The sequence below is a fragment of the Phocoena sinus genome, chromosome 2, assembly GCF_008692025.1.
Source record: "Phocoena sinus isolate mPhoSin1 chromosome 2, mPhoSin1.pri, whole genome shotgun sequence".
Taxonomy (NCBI): domain Eukaryota; kingdom Metazoa; phylum Chordata; class Mammalia; order Artiodactyla; family Phocoenidae; genus Phocoena; species Phocoena sinus.
Genome location: NC_045764.1, coordinates 150,335,608 through 150,355,623, shown reverse-complemented (window position 1 = coordinate 150,355,623; position 20,016 = coordinate 150,335,608). Strand labels below are relative to the sequence as shown.

At 39.7% G+C, this 20,016-nt stretch overlaps 1 protein-coding gene across 4 annotated transcripts in view; it reads right to left on the bottom strand.

The window, feature by feature from the left end:
* YLPM1 (YLP motif containing 1) overlaps nucleotides 1-20,016 on the bottom strand; it is a 66,898-nt gene that overhangs the window by 32,286 nt on the left and 14,596 nt on the right. For all 4 annotated transcript variants that reach the window (XR_004348256.1, XM_032621062.1, XM_032621066.1 and 1 more), the window contains exon 5: nucleotides 1,043-3,154. Coding sequence is in view for 3 of the 4 variants with exons in the window: in XM_032621062.1 (XP_032476953.1) it covers nucleotides 1,043-3,154 (2,112 nt within the window). In the remaining variant the exon portion in view is untranslated. The remainder of the gene's footprint in view (nucleotides 1-1,042; nucleotides 3,155-20,016) is intronic.

Below are 20,016 nucleotides of genomic sequence, written 5' to 3'. Positions count from 1 at the left end.
GGCACCTGATCTTTCATCTTTACTTACAGGTATTTTTCCTCATTATACTTTAGTCATAAAGCTTCAGTTATGATTTCAATCAGCATAATCCACAAATGTAAACCAGAATTGAAAAATGAAAAAAACACAATACATTGGAATATATCAAAAACTAACCATTAATTTATTTTCACAAAACATTGCTAATTCCTAAGAAATTACTCAAAAAGTAATTTCTCATTGCAATCTGTCAGTGACTCCTAAGTTCTCATCTCAGGATATAGTTGGTATAAGGATTACATGAATTAATACATACAAAGCACTTAGTACAGTTCCTGGTACATAGTAAGCGTGCAATAAATGTTAGCTTTTATTATTACTGCTACTAATGGGAAGCATTATGTAGATACCTATAGATAGTTGGGTGATTGTAAATCAAGAAATCCAAATTCTATTCTCCATCTCACAAAGAAAATATTTGATTATGTAGAAACAAGTAACATCCTCAAGTAGAGATACCTGCTTCCAGTTATAATGAAAGATAAAACATCCCAAAAAGAAAGAATCAATAGTTAGATAAATCTGAGGCTGCTTCCAGGTAAACCATTCTTAGCTTCAACAGAGAAAAATATAAATCCTTCCAGCACTTTCCAAAGTTATACCAAAGATTAGTGAATATGAAGTCTATCAGATCTAATACCGAAGAGCAAACTGCCTCGGGGAAAAAGGGGATTTTACGTATGAGCTCTGTGAAATCCAGAGCACTGGGAAGTTGAAGTTTGAACTTGAAACAATCACAGGCATGGCACGTCGGCAACATAGCTACAAAAGCCAAGAATGGCTATCAAATTTTCATATTTCAGGACATAAGTTTATAATTATCAGTTCCTAAATATCCATCCTACCCTAAAACAGCACTCAATGACTAGAAATTAAAATGAAAATCATGTGGTAATAAGAACTTGAAAAAAAATGATTCCATTCAAATATAACACATCATTTTAAAAAGAGCAGTCTGAATGCGGTTTTGACTAAAAGAAATGATCTTAAGTAGTTAACTTACCGAAGCATTTTCAGTTCTTGTGCAGCTTTCAAAATGATTTCATGCTGCCTCTGACTGAGAACCATTACCCCTCCAAGGCCTTGGTCAGAGTCTAAGTTTGCATCCGACCCCATCATTTCAGAAGAATGATGTGAGGAGGGCATATGTTCCGCCATGGGGGAATGTCTATCCACATCAGATGGGTACCATCTGTCTGACAATCGTTCTCTTTCCCAGTCCATTCTGTCAGGAATATAATCTCGCTTTTCCCGCCACGTATCTCCTCTTTCTGGGTACTCTCGGATCCTCAACTCACCCCTATCACGGAAATCTCGATCATACCCATGGTCTCGATTTCTTTCTTCTCTCCATCTATCATCCCGATATCTATCCACAGGTGGAAGAGGTGGGAGGGGTGGTAAAGGTGGAAGAGATGGAATATCTCGTTCACGGAACTGTGATTCTTGTTCATCCAGTGGTCTCCCATAATCTCTGTCCCACTCATTATCCAAATTTCTATCATACATATCCATAGGTCTTCCAATCCGATCCACATCCCTGTCCAAGTCCCTGTCCATTTCCCTGTTGTAGTCCTCATCCATATCCTGATCTCTCTCCCAATCATCCCACCAAGGGCCTCGTCTATCTCCATCGTGAGATCGAGATGGTGCCGAAAACCTGTCCTCTCTGTTATAGGAATCTAGTGTATCATCTTGATAGTCATGTTCACATTCTCTCCAGTATCTCTCTCTATCCCAATCATCAAGTCTTTCTCGTTCCACTGGAGCATTTCTACCATCTAATGGGAACTCTTCATGCCCTCTCTCTTCTCCATGGTTCCATGTTGCCCTAGGAGGCTCATCTCGGTGATACGAATACATTTTTTCCCCACCATCTCCTGGTTCTGGTCTAAATGGACCTCTGTCACGACCAAACTCTGGTCTTCCCAGACCCCTTTCCCGACTGCCAGGCCCTCGAGGTGGTCCCGTCTCCCTGCTCCCGGCTCTTCGGGGTGGTACTCTCTCTCTACTCCCAGGTCTTCGAGGGGGTCCTCTCTCCTGACTGCCAGCCCTCCGAGGTGGTCCCCTTTCTCGGCTGCCAGCTCTACCCCTCTCCTGGCTGCCTTGCAGACCACCTGGCATTTTCTCCCGACTGCTTCCTGGCCTCACCAACCCTCTGTCCCGGCTGCCTTCTCCTCTACTCATCTTCTCTCGACTGTCTTCTCTTCTACCCATCATTTTATCACGAAAGTCTTCTTGCTTGACCAGCCCTGGGCCACGGCTGATTGCCTGGCCTCGACCTCTATTTACTAGTCCTTTATCCCGTGTGTCTTCCATTCTGCTTTGCCCAGGACCTCTGTAAGATGAGTTGCTGCCTCGATTGCCTTCTAACCTATTATCTCTGTTATCTGGCCGAGGCAGCCCTTTATCTTGGTTGTTTTCTGAATGGGGAAGACCAATACCCAAAGGTTTAAAATCATTATCGGCAGTTAGTGATGATGATGTTGCTACTGCTGTTCCTCCCTCCATCCCCCCTGTTTTTGAGGGAAAAGTAGATTGAGAAGGTACAGGTTTATTTGCAAGGGGTACAGGCTGAGTAACAGCTTGGGCTTTGTCCATTTGAGTCTCCATACTTTGAGAATTCTGGTCCCAATTAGAAGGCTCTATGGGCCCTTCCGAGACTTCGCTTTTAGGTGGCTCTTGTTGAGAGTCGCTTAGATTCTCATTTGACTGAGCCGCCTTGGCATCCTTTACATCTGCAGCAATGGAAAATGCAGCTGATTGCATTTTAAAATTCTTCTGCTGGTTACTACTGGTGTCTGCTAATGGTTCTTTGTTTCCTGGTTCTGCTTGTGACTTAGGTTGCTGCTGATGTTGCTGTCCAAAAGCTGGTTTGGGGCCTTTCCACTGTGGTCCACTCTGTCGAGGACTGAGGGATGTATTGGGGGTAATATAGAACTGAGATGCTGGCCCCCGGGGAATCATTCCCCATTTGCTTTTAGCGCCCTCTGTTGGGTGACCTTCATATCTGGGTCTTGGCCCATCGGGGCGATTTCCTTCAAAACGAGGCCCTTTGGGTCTCGGTCCTTCACACCTTGACCCTAAATCCTCAAATCTTCGAGGACCATCAAATCTACAAGTAAAACAAAAGATATTACTCAAGACAGTAAAGCAGAAAAAAAAAATTCTCCATGTAAAAATATTTAAGGCAATCTTGCCTTAGTATCTGTTTACAAAAATGACTCTTAGTCATTAAACAAACCCTGAGATATCTATCTTAGAACCAGTATGTTAAGGTGGCAGAGCTCAGAAGGTCTCAGGACAAATCTCCGGCAGCAAGTCACTGATATACTGAATTGTTAAAAAGCAATTATAAATATTGTGCCTTAGTAGACAGAAAAGGCCACTCATTTCAAACAGAAAAAAAAGTCCCGCAGCTAATTCTGAAAGTACTTTTAGAGTTAAATTATAACTAAAAACTAAATATGAAACAATTAACAAGATAATATAGGATGATTACAGATATTGTTGGAGCTAACATTATCATCTTGACTAATTGACAAAAAGTTGAAAAAACAGCAGCCAGCTATGTCTTAAGAGCATGCCCTGACATTTAAAAATCTGGACAGAGATATTTTTGCTATGGACCCACTTGCATATTTGGTAAATATTTAGTGTATATCCTCTGTCAGGCACTATGCTACATCCAAGGGATACATGAATAAAATGTCTTCTTTACCCTCAAAGGGTTTACAATGGAAAAGAAAGAATCTAAGTGTAAATAACTGCCAAAAGGTACAATGACTAAAGTCTATCTGCATATAATAAGGGCAACAGAGGAGAGAATGGTTAGTTCTACCAGGGTGAAGGTGGTGCTCTCCAATAAAGGCTTTATATCATAGAAGATGCTTAAGTTAACTCTTGAAAAACAAATTCTCAGAGATCAGGTTAACAGAGAGTATCGGAGATGATGGCAGTGGGTGGCAAGGACATCTCAGGCTAAGGAAGCATTATGAGGAAAGGCAGAGAAACACATACCAGCATAGCATGTTTGGCAAACAGTTTAGCATGGCTGAAAGAAAGAGGAAACAAAGTCTAGGACACCTAGGAAAGGAGAAGGAGTGGAAAAGCAGCACACTAAGAGATAAGGTAAAGAGGCAGGCAAGGGTCAATCTCCAGAAGACCTTGTATACCTCGGTGGCATGGACTACTGGTACACCTCCAATATTCATTCCCCCTTTTTCTACAGTAATTGAGCCTCTCCATTATTAGCTAGACATAAGGATAGCCAGACTAAAAACTCCTTTTCCCAAACTCTCTTGCAGCTGGAACTTTTAGCCATGTTCTGGCCAATGAGCTGAGAGTGAAAATGATTTACACATCCTTCAAGGCTGTAAACTTAAAGGGAAGAACACATCCTTCTCTTCACCATTTTCTTTTTCATGCTGGCTCTGACATGGTGGTGAGGCATCCTGAACCATGTAGATAAGGGCAACATACTAAGAGATGGTAAAGTAACAAATCAGAAGGAACCTGGATTCTTGACACTGTAGAGCCACCATATTAAGTCCCGAGAGAGAATAAACTTCTAACTTGTTAAAGCCATGTGACTTTGGATCTCTGTTACAACAGATGAATTAATTCAGCTGGGTAAGGAGTTGGAAATTACCTTAAGCACATAGAGCCACTAAATATGATGTGATTTTTAAAAGATTTCTCTAGCAGAAAAGTAGTAAATGGATAAGTGGGAAAAGCTAATTGTATATTGTCTCTACAATTTGAGTAAGTGAAGTTGAAGTCTGTTCTAAGGCAGTGATTGGTATGAGGATGTAAAGGAGGAGATAAAAGAGAGATGTGAAGGAAAGTAAAGCTGATAAATTTTCTAACAGGTGGGATTAAAATAATGGAAAAGGAAGAATTTAGGATGGTTCCAAGGTTTTTGGCTTCGGTGATGGTGATGCCTTTCATGCCTCTAATGAGAAATAGAAGGGTTTTTCTTTCATTTGTTAGGGAAATAAATGAGAGTAATAAATTCGGTTTCAGCAAAATATTAACTTCCCATCCCTGTGACATCAGTCTTTGGTGATCTAGAAGTCTTAGTTTCAAAGGGAGAATGCTTCTATCAGGGGACACAACAATGATTCTATTAAACTCCAGTTCAGACTGCCATCTGGCCACTTTGGGTTCTGAATCAACAAGCAAAAAAGGGAGTTACTGTACTGGCTGGGGGGGATTAATCCTGTCATTCAAGGGGAAATTGGGTTATTTCTACACAGTGAGGGTGAGGAGTGTGTCTGGAATGGAGGAGATCCTCTAGGACACCCCTTAGTACTTCCATGTCCTGTGATTAAAGTCAACAGAAAACTACAATAACTCAATTCAGGCAGAGTTGAGAATAGCTCAGACCTTTCAAAAATGAAGGTTTGGGTCACTCCACCAGACAAGGAACCAAGACCAGCTGCGGTGCTCACTGAGACTAAAGGGAATATGGATTAAGTAGAGGAAGAAGGCAAGTTATAAATACCAACTGTAATTACATGACCAGTTGCTGAAATAAGGGCTGTAATAGTTATGAATATTTCTTCCTTAAGGTTTGATATTAAATGTTTAAATATATACTTATTAGTCAAATATTTTTGATTGATTTTTCTTCCTTATCATCTAACATAAGATGTATTAGTACTAGCTAGCTTTATATCTCAGAATTTAAGTTACAGAATATCAAAGAGGGGATGTAAAACAGCTAGGGAAAATGATGATTTCCCCAAAGACAAAAAAGGGGCTTTATAATCTTTTCTGGGGAAAGGGTTAGAAAATTTCTGGTTGACCAGGGATAAATGTTTCATGTTAGACACAAAAATCTCCCCTGTGACCCGCCCTAATAAGAAACATAGAAGAAAGAAAGAAACACGGCTGGAAAATGTACTTCAGCCCAGCCAAGTTGACACTATATAGTCATCGCAAGAAATTAAAAAATACATAAACTCATGCCGTGGAGCGACTAGGCCCGTGCGCCACAACTACTAAGCCTGCGCTCTAGAGCCCAAGAGCCACAACTACTGAAGCCTGCGTGCCTAGAGCCGGTGCTCCGCAACAAGAGAAGCCACCGCAATAAGAAGCCTGCACACTGCAACGAAGAGTAGCCCCCGCTCGCGACAACTAGAGAAAGCCCGCGCACAGCAACAAAAACCCAATGTAGAAATAAATAAATAAATAACGTTTAAAAAATAAATAAATAAAAATAAAAATAAAAATACATAAACTCACTATAAACAGAGAGAAGGGGCTACCAGTAGATGAGAATTTTGTTTTTAAATTCTGGAAGACAAAGAACAAACATGAGTGGTAACACATGGAACAGGAAGAAGCCGCAGTGTAGAGTGCTGGTAGCAGAGAAGGTTGCAACCAAAATGGGGCTGGCCTGCCCACAGAAACCCAGAGAGGATCAGGATTCTCAGAATCCAGGGATGCTGGGGAAAGACAAGTAAGACTTGGGGCTAAAATTATGTAAATTAAAATCTATATTCAGAACCACAGATCAGCCTTTCCCTGGTCTTGAATGTCTCTAAATGCCTGAATTTGAGGGTCCCATAGCGTTAGCAGTTTTTTGCCCTATCACCTAAAGCAAAATCTGACAATTGGTTAGCCCTCCACATACACACAGAGCTCCCAATCAGCTTCAGTGTCTCCCACTCTTAAACAAATGGACAACCAGAGATCACAATATATTTGAGAAATGTCTCCAAAATGAAAAGAAGAGTGGGAGCCCCATCGGCAATGATTTTTTGATTCTGACATCAAAAGCAAAGCAACAGGGACTTCCCTGGTGGTGTAGTGGTTAAGAATCCACCTGCCAATGCAGGGAACACGGGTTTGAGCCCTGGTCTGGGAAGATCCCACATGCCGCGGAGCAACTAAGCCCACGCATCACAACTACTGAGCCTGCAAGCCATAACTACTGAGCCCGTGTGCCACAACTACTGAAGCCCAGCACCTAGAGTCCGTGCTATGCAACAAGCCACCACAATGAGAAGCCCGTGCAACTCAACGAACAGCAGCCCCCGGTCGCCACAACTAGAGAAAAGCCTGAGTGCAGCAGTGAAGGCCCAATGCAGCCAAAAATAAATAAAGTAAATAAAAGTTTTTAAAAAAGCTTCCTTAAAAAGAAAAAGCAAAACAACAAAAGCAAAAATAAAGTGGGACTACATCAAACTAAAAAGCTTCTGTACAGCAAAGCAAACCATCAATAAAATGAAAAGGCAGCCTACTGAATGGGAGAAAATATTTGCAAATCATGTATCTGATAAGGGGCTAATTCCAAAATATATAAAGAACTCATACAACTCAACAGCAAAAAAAGAAACAATATGATTTTAAAATGAGCAAAAGATCATAGATACTTTTCCAACAGACAAATGACATTTTTCCAAAGAAGATACACAGATGTCTTTCCAAAGAAGACATCATGAAAAGATGCCCTACATCACTAATCATCAGGGAAATGCAAATCAAAACCACAATGAGATAGTACTTTACATTTGTTAGAAAGGCTATTATCAAAAAGACTAGAAATAACAAGTGTTGGCAAGGATAGAGCAAAGGGAACCCTTGTGTACTACTGGTGGGAATGTAAACTGGTGAAGCCCACTATGGAAAACAGTATGAAGGCTCTTCAAAATATTAAACATAGAACTATCATATGACCCAACAATTCCACTTCTGGGTATTTATTGGAAGAAAATGAAAAAACTAACTCAAAAAGATATATGCACCTCCCCCCAACCCCGTGTTCACTGCAGCATTATTTACAATAGCCGAGGTATGGAAACAACCTATGTGTCCATTGATGGATGAATGGATAACGAAGATGTGGTATATACATTCAATGGAATATTATTCAGCCACAAAAAAGAATGAAATCTTTTCGTTTGCAACAATATAAATGGACCTGCAGAGCATTATGCTAAGTGAAATAAGTCAGAAGAAGACATACTATATGATCTCTCTTATATCTGGAATCTTAAAAAAATTTTAATTAATTAAAAAACCAAGCTCATAGATATGGAGAACAGACTGATGGTTGCCAGAGGCAGGGTGTGGAGGTGGGAAAAATGGGCAAACTTTTTGTTTTCTTTTGTTTTTTAGTTTACATAAATTGTAATAAAAATATATTCAACCTCAAATTATATATCCAAATTACTAATCCAGTGTGAGGTAAGATTAAAATATTTTCAGGCATGCAAGGGCTCAGGAAACTCCAACCCACAATTTCTTAGTTGAGAATGCACTCCAGGAAAAGGAGGCACTAAACCACAAACTGGAAGCCATGAGATTCAGTAAACAGTGAATCCAATCTAGAAGGAGAGTCAAGGGAAATGCTGGAGTAACAGCCATATGACAGATCTTGAAAGCAGCAAACCAGCCAACCAGCCCAGGCAAAAGCAAGAGAATGCATGAATCTGGGGGAGAGATCTCAAGAGAAAAAGGGATGTTGCTCTTGAGTCTGGAGTTGGAGGATTATTTTAAAGATGTTGCAAGAAGAGGGACTTACCTGGTGGTCCAGGGGTTAAGCCCACGTGCCACAACTACGGAGCCCACGCATCACAACTAGAGAGCCCGCATGCCACAGCTAGAGAGAAGTCTGTGTGCCACAACTAGAGAAACCTGTGTGCCACAACTAAGAGCCCATGCACTGCAACAAAAAGATCCCACGTGCCACAACTAAGACCCAATGCAGCCGAATATTTTTTTAAAAAAGATGTTGCAAGAAAGGCAACTGGAAATTCTAAAAAAGTTATTATGCTAAAGGAGATGTAATCACAGTACACTGCTTACCTCTATGAACATTATTTACTGAATGAAATAAATATATTGGGCAGATGGAGTTAGAGAACAGTATAAGAACTAAACCTTTATCTATCAGAATAGGAAGTAAACATGTAGTATCTAATGTATACATGTGTAAGTCAAGAAAGTAGCAACACATTATTTAGTGATATGAAGGTAACTACTAAAAGAAACAGCTAAAGAATTAAAAGATGTCATTAGGAAATATGTCTAGTGTGGTTTGGGGCAGTGAGTGGTTGTTTCTCTTGATTTTTAGAAAACTATGTGTGTGTATCACTTTGATAAAAATGTAAAATGTATTTCTTTAAAAGACACACAGAGAGTGTTAGCCCTAACCAGGAAAAGGGCTTCTTCTGAGAGTACAAGAAAGATTAGGATGGTAACTTAAGTAATGGTAAGGCCGGGAAGTGAGTTTCATTGGGCCTGAAAGCCTTGATCTCTCTGTGAAGCAGGAAGCTAAATGAAAGATACAAAGAGAAATAATAATGTTTGCTAAGACAGAGAAAGCAGCATTAGCACAGATGGTCTATGCAAAATAGTGAAGGCTTGACACAGCTATTGTTGGACAAAGAGGAAAGGAGCTGACCAGGTGCTTGTCAAAACCATGTCACAGGGAACTCCCGGTTAGGACTCCGAGCTTCCACTTCGATCCCTGTTCAGGGAACTAAGATCCCACAAGCTGCATGATGCAGCCCCCCCAAAAAAAGGTACGTTGCAGTGCTGAAGATAAAGACCACATATTTATGAAGGAAAAGAAGTATGCCATTTCAGGTTTTGTGATGATTTGGTTCCTTTTCTTGAAGTTACATTTATTAATTCAAAGTGTCAGAAATAACACCTTAGGTCATTAAAGATATGTAAAGTCATCTGTTTTGTATTGAATTCAGCAATTATTAGTTCATATAAGTGATAAGAGAAGGCTATATATAATACACAAGTCAGTATAAGAACACTTTTCAACATGTTAGCTAGCGTTATAATCAAATTCTGAATATGAATGAACTGCTTTTTAACTAAACTGTGAATGCCTTAAGAATTTTACCCATAACTAAGACATTCTGGCATAAGCAACATTTATTGAACACCTACTAATTGTCGTGTACTGTGTTAGTGCTGGAAATAAACTGATACCTAACCTCAAGGAGTTCACAGTCCATAAGAAGAATGAAACAAGTAAATCAACAGTTAGAACAGAACTTGATAAATATGGAGCATGTTGGTCTTGCTCACTTAAGTATCCCCAATGTCTGACTCACTGAAAGATCTCGACACATAATTACAGAAGTGCCATCCCCAGGGCAGGAAAAGTAGGAATTGATAAAGCAAAAAATGACAGAAAGGGGATTCCAAACAAGGAAAAGAGCATAGGCAAAGGCCAGAGGAAAGGATAAAGGAAGCAGAAGGCACTAAAAGGTGTAAAGATATAGAAGAAGTGAACATGGCGGAAAAGTTGTATAACATAATGAACTCACTTCTGTAAGCCTCATGCCTGTATATAAAATATGCAGTGTTTATGAAAAGGTACGGTGCTTTGCTTTTAGATTTAATTGTTGACCAGGAGCCAAGGGTCATCATTTTATTTTTATTTGGGGAGTCAGAATATGTTAAACCAATTGAAATATACTTTCAACACTACATATAAATGGAAATTAGTTATCAATACTGCACTTCAAATTTTTCAAAGTTCAAGGATGTTAAAAATGTCAGACTATCAAAACCTTTTTGATTTATAAAAGTAAAGAGCTTTTAGGCCTTTGGAATAAATATATTAAGAGATACTCATATTAAACATATGTACGAAAATAAGCCATCTTTACATCAACACAATGAACTACTATGACCTTTTTAACATATAAAAACGTACTGGAAATAAAGTACAAACGTAGTATACATCCACTAAATACAATCACACAAAAACACATGCATTGTACATTGGTTAGATGAAAAGAAAAAAAGACAAACATCTGGTGTTTAAATATTTTGAAAATTTTTGCTTGTACAGTTAGGTATTTCATAAACTTCTAAAAAATAAAACCCCTAAAACTAGGTATGAAACCATTAGAACTAGGTATAAAAATTTCAAAACTTGATACAAAAAATATACTCCAAATTGGGTACAAAAACTTAAGAGGGATGCAGAAATACAAATACCCTTAAACAAGATAATGTCTGATTATCACAATATATAAACACATTCACATCAGCAGACCACGGTAATTACAAGATTTTAAATTCTGGAATCAAATTCCTGCCCTTTTAGTTTTCATGTGAAATAACGCCATTTTCTAATATATATAACCAAGATCCTAAAATCAAAATTCCAAAGAGCAATAATCACTATAAACAGGAAAAGTCATGGCAAATGGAAGCATTAAGAAAAATTATGGTGTTCATAGTTCCTTGTTAAACCTAGTAAGACAGCTACAGAATGGAAGAGGTCACAATTCCAATCCTAAAACTAATCAAAAATAGGTATAACTGATCAGAAGCCTTGATATTATTAAAATGCCAGTTCTTCCTCAACATGGTCAATAGAGTCTATGCAATGTTCAGCAAAATTCCAGCGTATTTTTGAAAACTGACAAGCTGCTTCTAAGCATTATATGGGAAACAGAAAGGACCAAGAATGGTCAAGACAATCTAGATCAGGGGTCAGCAAACTACGGCCCAGGGCCAAACCCAGTTAAGACTGATTTTTAAAACATTTTTATAGGTTAAAAAAAGAAAGAAAGAAAAAAAGGAAGAAAGAAAAATATTTGACAGAGACCAAACATGGCCCACAAAGCCTAAAAATATTTACAATTCAGCCTTCACAGAAAATCCCTGATCTAGAAACACAGAATTGGAGGACTTACACTAAGAGATATCAAGATTTATTATGAAGCTACAGTAATTAAAACTATTTGACGGGCTTCCCTGGTGGCGCAGTGGTTGAGAATCTGCCTGCTAATGCAGGGGACACAGGTTCGAGCCCTGGTCTGGGAGGATCCCACATGCCGCGGAGCAACTAGGCCCATGAGCCACAACTACTGAGCCTGTGCATCTGGAGCCTGTGCTCCGCAACAAGAGAGGCCCGTGCACCAAGATGCAGAGTGGCCCCCACTTGCCACAACTAGAGAAAGCCCTCGCACAGAAACGAAGAGCCAACACGGCAAAAATAAATAAAATTAATTAATTAAAAAAAAAAGAAAAAAAAAACTATTTGACACTGGTGCAAGGATAGACAAATAAACCAAAGTAACAGAATCCACAGACAAATCCACATAGATAGTCACTTGAGTTATGATGGAGACACTGTAAAGTAGTAAGAAAAGGATGATTTTTTCAATAAATGGTACTGGGGTCAACTTGATAGCCATATGGAAAACAATGAACTTTACCCTACCTCATACTATACATTAACAAAAAAATCAATTCTATATGGATTGTTGATTTTAAAATAGAAAGGTAAAACAATAAAAGAAAACAAATACAATAATGCATTTATGGGCTTGGAGTAAGCAAAGATTTCTTAAACAGGACATGAAAAGGCGCTAACCATAAAGAAAAGATCAATAAATTAGACTACTAAATTAAAAAAATCAAGAATTTCTATTAATCAAAAGATACCATTGGGCTTCCCTGGTGGCACAGTGGTTTAGAGTCCGCCTGCCAATGCAGGGGACACGGGTTCATGCCCTGGTCCGGGAAGATCCCACATGCCGTGTGGCTAGGTCAGTGAGCCATGGCTGCTGGGCCTGTGCGTCCGGAGCCTGTGCTCCGCAACGGGAGGCCACAACAGTGAGAGGCCCACGTACCGCAAAAAAAAAAAAAAAAAGACACCATTAACCCTTGGGGTTCATTTGGGTTCACTGGATTCAATTATAGTTTTTGAGTTTTTTAAAAACAGCTCTATTTGTAAGGATTGATATTTCACGACTTTTTTTTTCCTACAGGCTTTCCTAAGAACAAAGAGAAAATTTACTTTTTGAAAAATAGAATGAAGTTTACATTATCTTGCAATTACCATATAGGTCCACTGAATTCTTTCATAAACCTAAGATACATTATGGGATCTTCTTTCTATATATTAAAACATTTTGTGGTCTTCTTATCCTAGAATTCATTATTACTCATCATTCCTTATCAATTATCCCCAACTACGCTAAAGATCAAAATACAAAGACAACAAAAGAATGATGGAATTGTAAAATAAGCTGTCACCCCTCCTTGCATTGTCCAAAATACTGCAGCCTGCTTTTAGGCTTCATTGAGCACAAGTGAGAATTCAGAAATTTTCATTTCCTGACAATGAAAAGTGACAGAGAAAGTTGTGTCAAAATTATTAGATGGGCCTTCCCTGGTGGCGCAGTGCTTAAGAATCCACCCACCAAGGCAGGGAACACAGGTTCAAGCTCTGGTCCGGGAAGATCCCACATGCCGCGGAGCAACTAATCCCGTGCGCCACAACTACTGAGCCCACACTCTAGAGCCCACGAGCCACAACTACTGACGCCCGCGTGCCTAAAGCCCATGCTCCATAACAAGAGAAGCCACCACAATAAGCTCGCGCACTGCAATGAAGAGTAGCCCCCACTCGCCACGACTAGAGAAAGCCTGCACACAGCAACGAAGACCCAACACAGCCAAAAATAAAATAAATGAAATAAATTTATTAAAAAAAAATATTAGGGCTTCCCTGGTGGCGCAGTGGTTGAGAGTCCGCCTGCCAATGCGGGGGACACGGGTTCGTGCCCCGGTCCGGGAAGATCCCACGTGCCGTGGAGCGGCTGGGCCTGTGAGCCATGGCCACTGAGCCTGTGCATCCGGAGCCTGTGCTCCGCAACAGGAGGGGCCACAACAGTGAGAGGCCCGCATACCGCAAAAGAAAAAAAATTATTAGATGAATCAAAAGATAAATGCAGAGACAGCTACACTCTAGGTCCTAATAAAGATGTGAAATTAATCATACAAGCAAAATCTCTGACTATGAGTCCTCAGATGACAATATCCTAGATGAACATTCTCAAACTCAAGATAGGACGAGTGAACAATACATTTCTAAGGACAGAAAGGAAATGTGGTATCGTCATCCAGTTAGTTATTAAACAGGAAAGACTTCATCACATATTTTTGGCAAGAACCTGGACCATTCTGCTTTGCTAAAAGAATATGTGACAGAATTATTTCATCTTCTATAATGTTTGTCTGTCAAAATTTACTTGATACAAAAAGTTTTACTCTTTTAAAAATTTTTTTTTTTTTGCGGTACGCGGGCCTCTCACTGTTGTGGCCTCTCCCACCGCGGAGCACAGGCTCCGGACGCGCAGGCTCAGCGGCCATGGCTCACGGGCCCTGCCACTCCGCGGCATGTGGGATCTTCCCAGACCGGGGCATGAACCTGCATCCCCTGGATCGGCAGGCAGACTCTCAACCACTGCGTCACCAGGGAAGCCCTCTTTTAAAATTTTTAGGGGCTTCCCTGGTGCCGCAGTGGTTAAGAATCCTCCTGCCAATGCAAGGGACATGGGTTTGAGCCCTGGTCCGGGAAGATCCCACATGCCGTGGAGCAACTAAGCCCGTGCGTCACAACTACTGAGCCTGCGCTCTACAGCCTGCAAGCCACAACTACTGAGCACTTGTGCCACAACTACTGAAGCCCACACACCTAGAGCCCATGCTCCTCAACAAGAAAAGCCACCGCAATGAGAAGCCCGCGCAACTCAACGAAGAGTAGCCCCCGCTCGCCGCAACTAGAGAAAGTCTGCGCACAGCAATGAAGACCCAATGCAGACAAAAATAAATTAATTAATTAAAAAATTTTTAATTAAAATGTCTAGTAAGTTGTTTTCATTATGCCTTTACTCTTAATTCTGTAAATTACTTGTAAAATTACCTTTAAATTAAAAAAATAAAAAGGTTCCAGGGCTTCCCTGGTGGTCCAGTGGGTAAGACTCCACGTTCCCAATGCAGGGGGCCCGGGTTCAATCCTGAGTTGGGAAACTAGATCCCGCATGCATGTCGCAATTAAGAGTTTGCATGCCGTAACTAAGAGTCCACAACTGCAACTAAGAAGCCTGCATGCCGCAACTAACAGTCAGCATGCTGCAACTAAAAACTGTGCATGCTGCAACTAAAATCCGGCACAGCCAAAATATAAATAAATAAATATATAGATTTGGTTTTTGGGGGGTTTTTTTGCGGTACACGGGCCTCTCACTGCTGTGGCCTCTCCCGTTGTGGAGCACAGGCTCCGGACGCGCAGGCTCAGCGGCCATGGCTCACGGGCCCAGCTGCTCCGTGGCATGTGGGATCTTCCCAGACCGGGGCACGAACCTGCGTCCCCTGCATCGGCAGGCGGACTCTCAACCACTGCGCCATCAAGGAAGCCCTTAAATAAATATTTTTTAAAAAGGTTCCAATGCACCATCTAGATGGTAAAGTGAAGACTACTTTTTTAGTATACTGAAGGATAAGAATGCAAAAAGTGCTGCAGAGTGAGAAACAGTCAAGACAATCTAGACATATGAACTGATATCTAGTATACATAAAGGACTCCTACAAACCAATAAGAAAAAAACATAACCCAACAGTAAAACAGGGAAAAGACTTGAATCAGCATTTCATAAAAGAGGAAATCCAACTGAACGAAAATCAAATGGAATGGAAGTCAATCTCAATCGTCATCAGGGAAATATAAATTAAAGCCATATTACAATACCACTAGACATACACCAAGATTGCTAAAATTTTAAAGTTTAATAACACCAAGTACTAATGAGGATACAAGAAAACTGCAATACAGAAACACTGGTGGTGAGAGTGTAAACTGACACAACCACTTTGCAAAACTGTTTGACAATATCTATCAAAGCAGAACATATTCGTACTCTTATGACCAAGCAATTCCCATCCTTGGCATATATCTAAACAAAATTAAATACAAACACACACACACACACCCCTAAAGGGACATATATAGCACCAAAGACACAAAGCAGTGTTTTTCATAATAACCACCAAAAACTTAAATGACCATCAATATTAGAATGGATAAACAGATTGTGGTATATTCGTACAATAAAATACTGTAAAGAAATGAGAATGAAACAAACTACAGCTACACACGTGGATGAATCTCACAATAATATAATGTTAAGTGAAAGAAGCCAGACTCAGGAGTACATACAGCATGAGTCCATTTATATAAAGTTCAAAAATAGGCAAAACTAATCTATTGTGTAAAAAGTTGGAATAGTGGCTATCTTTGGGATGAGGAAAAATGGGAAGGGGCATGAGTGGCACTTCTCAGACACTGTTAATTTCTGTTTCTTAATCTGAGTCGCTATAACACAGGTGTATCTGTGAAAATTTACTAAGCTGTACACTTATGATTGTGCACATCTCTGTATGTTCCTCTTCAATAAGCAAGTTTTATTATTGAAAATAAAAGATTCTTGGAAACCAACATCTACTAACATGACAGTTTATTGGAGCTGTGGTAGTCTTCTACAAGACTTCATGAATCCAATGATACATACACATATAACCAGTTTCAAAAAGCTGCCCCACATGCTCAACAATGTGGTATGCTACTTACATATGATGCATTTATGTCACTTGACTTTTTGAAAACCTTCAGTTTTTAGAAAGCAGCCTAAAACTGAATTTTTCAAAAAACTCAAAGTAATTTCCAGTACTTTATTTAACAGTGCGTAATTGGTAAGTCAGTTAACTGTATTCTCAGTTCTTGTTTTTCTACCCAGCTTTGTTTAAGAAACAACACACACACACACACACACACACACACACACAAACTAGAGTGGCTTACCGTATGTTATATATATAGCAAACTCTGAATTCAACTAATAAAGGAAATTCACAAGTTTTCTTAGTAGTGTGGATTATTCTTACCTCAGTCTCTTTTACTCACTGACCGGCTTCCCACTGATCTCTTTTTCTCCCACGTAACAAAGGTTAAAAAACAAAAACAAAAACAACCATGCCTGGGCAACAGTCACAAACTATACTTTACATGGGCTAAGTGAACAAAAGAAGTAGAAGGGTAATAGAAATGGCAATGACACAGCTAGATCAGGGAAGGGTTTTTAAAACAAAGTAGGAAAAAAAAAAACCAAGGTAGAAATGTGAGCAGGATACAATTCAAGGACAAAATATGCCATCCTTATCAAAGCTGCAGGTGGAAAAAGCCAGAAAGGGATATCTCATATCTAAAAACAGTGTAATCTACATTCATGAAGATTCAGCAGACTAGAATGCAGGCCCAAACCTAACTAGATGAAATGTAAAGTCTTAGAAAAAAAAAAGAACACAAGACAAAAAACTGTACAAGTTCAGGGTGACAGAGAACTGGCTTAATAACAGTAAGGTGAAAAAGACCTGGCTGGCCAAACTGATGTTAAGCTCAACATGAGTTAACACTGTGAGAGTACTGACCCCACCCCCAAGAAAAAGCAATCTGTTCAGCTATATAAGTACATTTTTATAACAAAGTTAGTAATAGGCCTATGGTCTTTCTCCATCTGAAGTAAGTGTTCATTCTGAAAGAGACTGACAAACCAAAGGCCCTTCAAAGGACAGTGAACAGGGACTTCCCTGGTGGTCCAGCAGTTAAAACTCCACGCTCCCAATGCAGGGGACCCAGGTTCGATCCCTGGTCAGAGAGCTAGATACCACATGCCACAACTAAAAAGATCCTGCACGCCACAACGAAGATCCTGAGTGCTGCAACTAAGACCCAGCGCAGCCAAATAATCAATCAATAAATTTTTTTTTAAAAAAAACGACAGTGAACAATATAGCAGGACAAAGCTAGCACCGACGTTAATATGAAGAGAACTTCAGTTTATGTGATGGCACAGCAGAATGGTTAAGGTGGGTGGAGGGAGACAAGAGGATGGTCTTTAAACAACGGCAGGATACACTGTAGAAGAGGGACAGGGTAAATCATTATGTGTTGCACCACACAGGCAGATCTAGAATCAACAGGCAGAAGTCAAGGCAACACATTTATGTTCAAAGTAAGAAATACAATTTCTGTAAAACTGTCAGCACCTCGTGGGGCAGTGTTCCTTATCACAATGCCAACGCTCAAGCAGAGCTCATCAGCTGCTTGTCACAGGAAGCACAGTGGACTTAAGAGTGGGTCAGAAGGCCCTGGATTCTAACCCCAACTCAACCATTTATTTGCCGTGTCATCCGGGGCAATTTATTTATAACCTCTCCAAATCTCAGCTCCCTTTATCCATTTACTTCATGAGATCACTGAGAGGAATAAATGAGATAATATGTGCAAGACCTAGGATGACAAAATGCAACACAAAGGTGAGTTGCTATATAGAGGGCAAGTTGCACTAGGTAACTGCTAAGATCCTCCTAGCACTGAAATTATTAACTGTACCCTGAGGCAAAAGAAAAAAAGTTAAAGTAGGTCCTAAATTTACAAAGTCAAGATTTGGTAGGCAAAAGAGAGAAAACATTATTATGACAGAAAAAAAGGGAGCAGGAAATCTATGTTTTATGAGGTTATAAGAACGTACTTCTCATATAGCAAATCAGTTACCGTATCTAAAAGGTAATGCTCAATCCAGGAGATAAGCAGGAATTCAAATCAAGATGAAACACATGTCAAATAAATCAGGACTACAAATGCACTTGTAATCACTGACAGGATGAACATCACTGAATCACGGCATTAAACACAGTGCTTAACTAGTGCTCTTGCTCTGGGGACCCTCTGGACTCAGCTCCCACTATGTGGACTTACGCTCTACTCTCCCACCTACATCATCCTGAGCAAGTTATCCAATCCTCTCAGCCCCAGTTTGTAAAGGGGAAATGTAGGGTATGAAACTACCAAGTTCACAGGTTGTCGAGAAGACTCCATGGGATAATGTATGCAAAGCTTCTGACAAGGCTTCTGGTACTCAGCGGAATTCACGTTAATTGCCTTTAATTAGCTTTCATTTTTGGATGGAGTTCTGTTTTCTGAATATAAACTTGGAGAACAAATAAAAAATATATTTTGTTTTCAAATATTGAAATTAGGTTCAAATTTAAAATAATGATGTAGATCCATCAACACTGAGATGGAAAACTAACCAATGCTGACAAGTGGAAAAAACAAGTTACAAAATAATACACTTAGTATGCCTCAATTTTTTTTTTTTTTTTTCTTTTTTTGCGGTACGCAGGCCTCTCAGTGTTGTGGCCTCTCCCGTTGCGGAGCACAGGCTCCAGATGCGCAGACTCAGCGGTCATGGCTCACAGGCGCAGCCGCTCCGCGGCATGTGGGATCCTCCCGGACCGGGGCACGAACCCGTGTCCCCTGCATCGGCAGGCGGACTCTCTCAACCACTGCGCCACCAGGGAAGCCCTGCTTCAATTTTTTATGACATATGTTTTAAAAATTATTACCTCCAGATAGTAGAATTAGGTGACTTTTACATTTTTTCAATACTTTCCTGTCCTGTCTAAATTTTGTATAAGGAGTATTTCCAGTACAATTTCCAACTGGAAAAAAAATCTGATTGAAAATATTTTTCTATAAGAAAATTATCATTTAGGCCAACTTGGGGAAAAAATATTTTTACAAACTTGGAAAAATAAATTTAACACCTTTTAAAAGGTAAAAGAAAACATTTAGAAACTACTAGTAAATGTTTTGTGTGCTTTTCTAAAAAATGTGGTTCAAACAAAAGAAAAACATCTCCTAAACTGAGGAAAATATAAAGGATAAAGTTCCATGGGGGCAGGGATTGTGTCTGTTATGCTACATTCACTGCTGGAGGCACAAATATTAATAAATATTTGCTGAACAAATGGATAAAATAAAAGTCCTATTTACCCTTACACTAAATTCCATTACCTTATTTCACTAGATGCTTATTCATTTTTACCTCCAACAGCTGGCATATCATGTCACAGAAAGTTACCAATCCAGTTATTTGTTACATAAACAAAAAGCAAAAAAGGTCAATAAATCTAGTAAAAATTGCTTCTGAAGCTAAGGAATTGATAAGCATTACTCTAAACCACTACATTCATCCTGGACTAAAATCGTTACATACAGGATAAAAGCAATGACATCAAAGAAAGGGGGGCATGTTGCCATTTCTAGATTTCATTATGTCATGTCTAATAAGTGAA